The sequence below is a fragment of the Penaeus chinensis genome, chromosome 24 (assembly GCF_019202785.1).
Source record: "Penaeus chinensis breed Huanghai No. 1 chromosome 24, ASM1920278v2, whole genome shotgun sequence".
Lineage (NCBI taxonomy): Eukaryota > Metazoa > Arthropoda > Malacostraca > Decapoda > Penaeidae > Penaeus > Penaeus chinensis.
In genome coordinates this window covers 13,306,607-13,309,106 of record NC_061842.1, presented here as the reverse complement: position 1 = coordinate 13,309,106, position 2,500 = coordinate 13,306,607, and the positions used below count along the sequence as shown (strand labels likewise).

The 2,500-nt window shown below is 36.3% G+C and overlaps 1 protein-coding gene across 1 annotated transcript in view; it reads left to right on the top strand.

Moving 5' to 3' along the window:
* Positions 1-2,500, top strand: part of LOC125038090 (SID1 transmembrane family member 2-like) — an 18,035-nt gene that overhangs the window by 8,788 nt on the left and 6,747 nt on the right. Inside the window, exons 6-10 of the mRNA XM_047631351.1 lie at positions 845-1,010; positions 1,300-1,456; positions 1,571-1,706; positions 1,949-2,057; positions 2,364-2,487. Of these exons, the coding sequence (XP_047487307.1) occupies positions 845-1,010; positions 1,300-1,456; positions 1,571-1,706; positions 1,949-2,057; positions 2,364-2,487 (692 nt within the window). The remainder of the gene's footprint in view (positions 1-844; positions 1,011-1,299; positions 1,457-1,570; positions 1,707-1,948; positions 2,058-2,363; positions 2,488-2,500) is intronic.

The window sequence follows — 2,500 nt, the reverse complement described above, 5'->3', positions numbered from 1 at the left end:
CAGTTATCATCATCATCATCATCATCATCAACAACCATCAATCATCATCATCAGTCATCATCATTATCAATCATCATCACCAGTCATCATCATAATGATCATCAATTATCATCATCATCAATCATCATCATCATTCATCATTATCATTATCATTATCATTATCATTATCATTATCATCATCATCATCATCATCATCATCATCATCATCAAAGTAGATATAAGCAGGAGCTCCACTTCCATTTAGCCTTTTGAACACAAAAATGAGATTGACTTTTTCTCAAAAGTATAGTGATAGCTGTTAATGGTAAGGAACTCCTTGTCATCATAATAACAAATGGGAAATTTGGGTTTTATTCCTGTTGATTATAGTAATATCAAGTAAACTATACAAACGATTATGTATCTTAGTTTTATCTGATATCTCACCGTGCTGAATGTGATGATGTCATTAGAAAAGGCAGGATAAATGGCTGTACTTAGGAACATTTTTTGAGAACATGACACATAATGCATGATAAAGATTTGTACTGTTGATCATTCTGTGATTAATGGTATCAAGTGTTTCTCTTGATGATGCTTCATGAACTCAATAATCCTAGTGAGGTCTGATAACTGAGCTCTGAATAAAGTTTCTTGAGTATGGCCCCTTGTAGTAATATTTGTGTGTTCCAGGTTGTGAAGCAGCTATTTCTTACCTCGTTGACCCATAACCCCTAAGGGTCAGTGGTTATGCATGCTTAACATTTCATGGCTACTGTTTTTTTTCTCTATAAAACCAAACTCTAAGTATTATCACCAAATCAAACAATATTTTTTTTTTTTTTTTTTTTTTTTTTTTCTTTAGTGTCCTGTTTATGCTGATGAAGCAGAAGTACGCGCTGGAGGAACTCAATTTCAGACCTTTACATCTCGAGCAGGCATGGTAGCACGCAGGGAAAACTTTCCAGATGGAGTACACATTATCGTGGTACCCTTACCTGATGATGACCCTTGTACATTAGCAGTCTCAGGTTAGTCATATTTGTGGTTATTGGTTCAAGAAAGAAAGTAATTTAATGTTATCTGTATTTAAATAATGCGTGTGTGTGTGTGTGTGTGTAGTCTTTGGTATATGGGTAACTGTCCATGAGTCTCAGCCTGAGAAGCATCTCTGGCAAGTGCTGACCAAATATTAGGAGTATGCAGCTGACATAATACCTGTACCATTTCCCTCACTTATTTGTAACACTAGGTAACACCAGTAAGGTAATGTAGTAAGGTAATGTCTGTTAATGTAACAAGATTGTCGTCTTTTCACAGAAAGAGCAAATCACACATCTCGTCAAAAGTCTGTGACTCTTCAGGTATATAGCCATGCCACTATAGCGTCTACGTGGTATGTCTTCCTCTTAACAGCAGGAGTCATGGCAACAGTCATCTCTTCCTTCACTGCCCTTTCACTCAAGATGATCAGAAGGTTTGTTATTCCACATCTTTTCTGATTGTTAAAAAAAGAGGCTGATGAATAATTATTGATACTAGATTCAACTTTGGTATCATAAAAGAGCCATAACAAGCCAGTTATTTTCAGAAACTTGCTATCTGAACCTGTTGATTTAGAAGATGAGGATGAGAGGAGTCTGCTTGGAGATTCAAGTAATTCTGGAACACGTGGTAGAATCCGAGTAGAGGAAATGGCAGGAGTTTCAGTGTTGCCTGGCGGTGAGGTAAGCCAGGAGAAACCTCCCCATAATTTTGTATTAATGGTAAAGATGGTCAAAGTAACAACTGATGGCTAAACTTTGCAAAACAATTTTTTTTTCCTACTAATGTATTGAATTTTATATCTTGTGCATTCTCCTCTTGTTGATATAAAATAGAGAAACTTGAGTAGGTGAGATCCTGAAAGAGAAAGCAGCAGGTTGACCTGAATAGCAAAAATTGCACCTAACAAAAATAATTATCTTAGATTGGTGGGACCATGTCAGAAGGTAGTCGGAGGGAAGGTGGTTCTCATGAAAGACCGTTTGTGTCGGCATCACTCTCTGATGGTCACTTATCACGGAATGTTTCCAACGGTAGGAAAAAATTTATTTTTGTGGACCTGTATATTCATTAGATCTTTGTTATATTTTCTTGCCATAAGCATGCAATAAAGCTTATTTTTTATAATTGAGGATTCAGTCTGTGTTTATAGGAAAGATTTTAAGACCTCCTGTAATAGATAAAGAAAAATGGGGTTATATTGAGTCAGAAACAGACAAGATGCTAAACAAGATGATTGCAGATATAACCCTTTATAGACGGAAGAGACATATGAAATATTTTACCACTTTCTAAATGGATGTTATATGGTCCTTACTTTTCATATGGTCCTTATGCAGAACCATATGGAAGATTGCAAATAGAAAATGGATCAAGAGACCTCCAGCCACTTCCCTATGCCATACCTTCCACCTATGCACCACATCATGCAGTTCTCAACTTCTCGGCAAGCTTCAACCCAAGGTTAGAATAGATA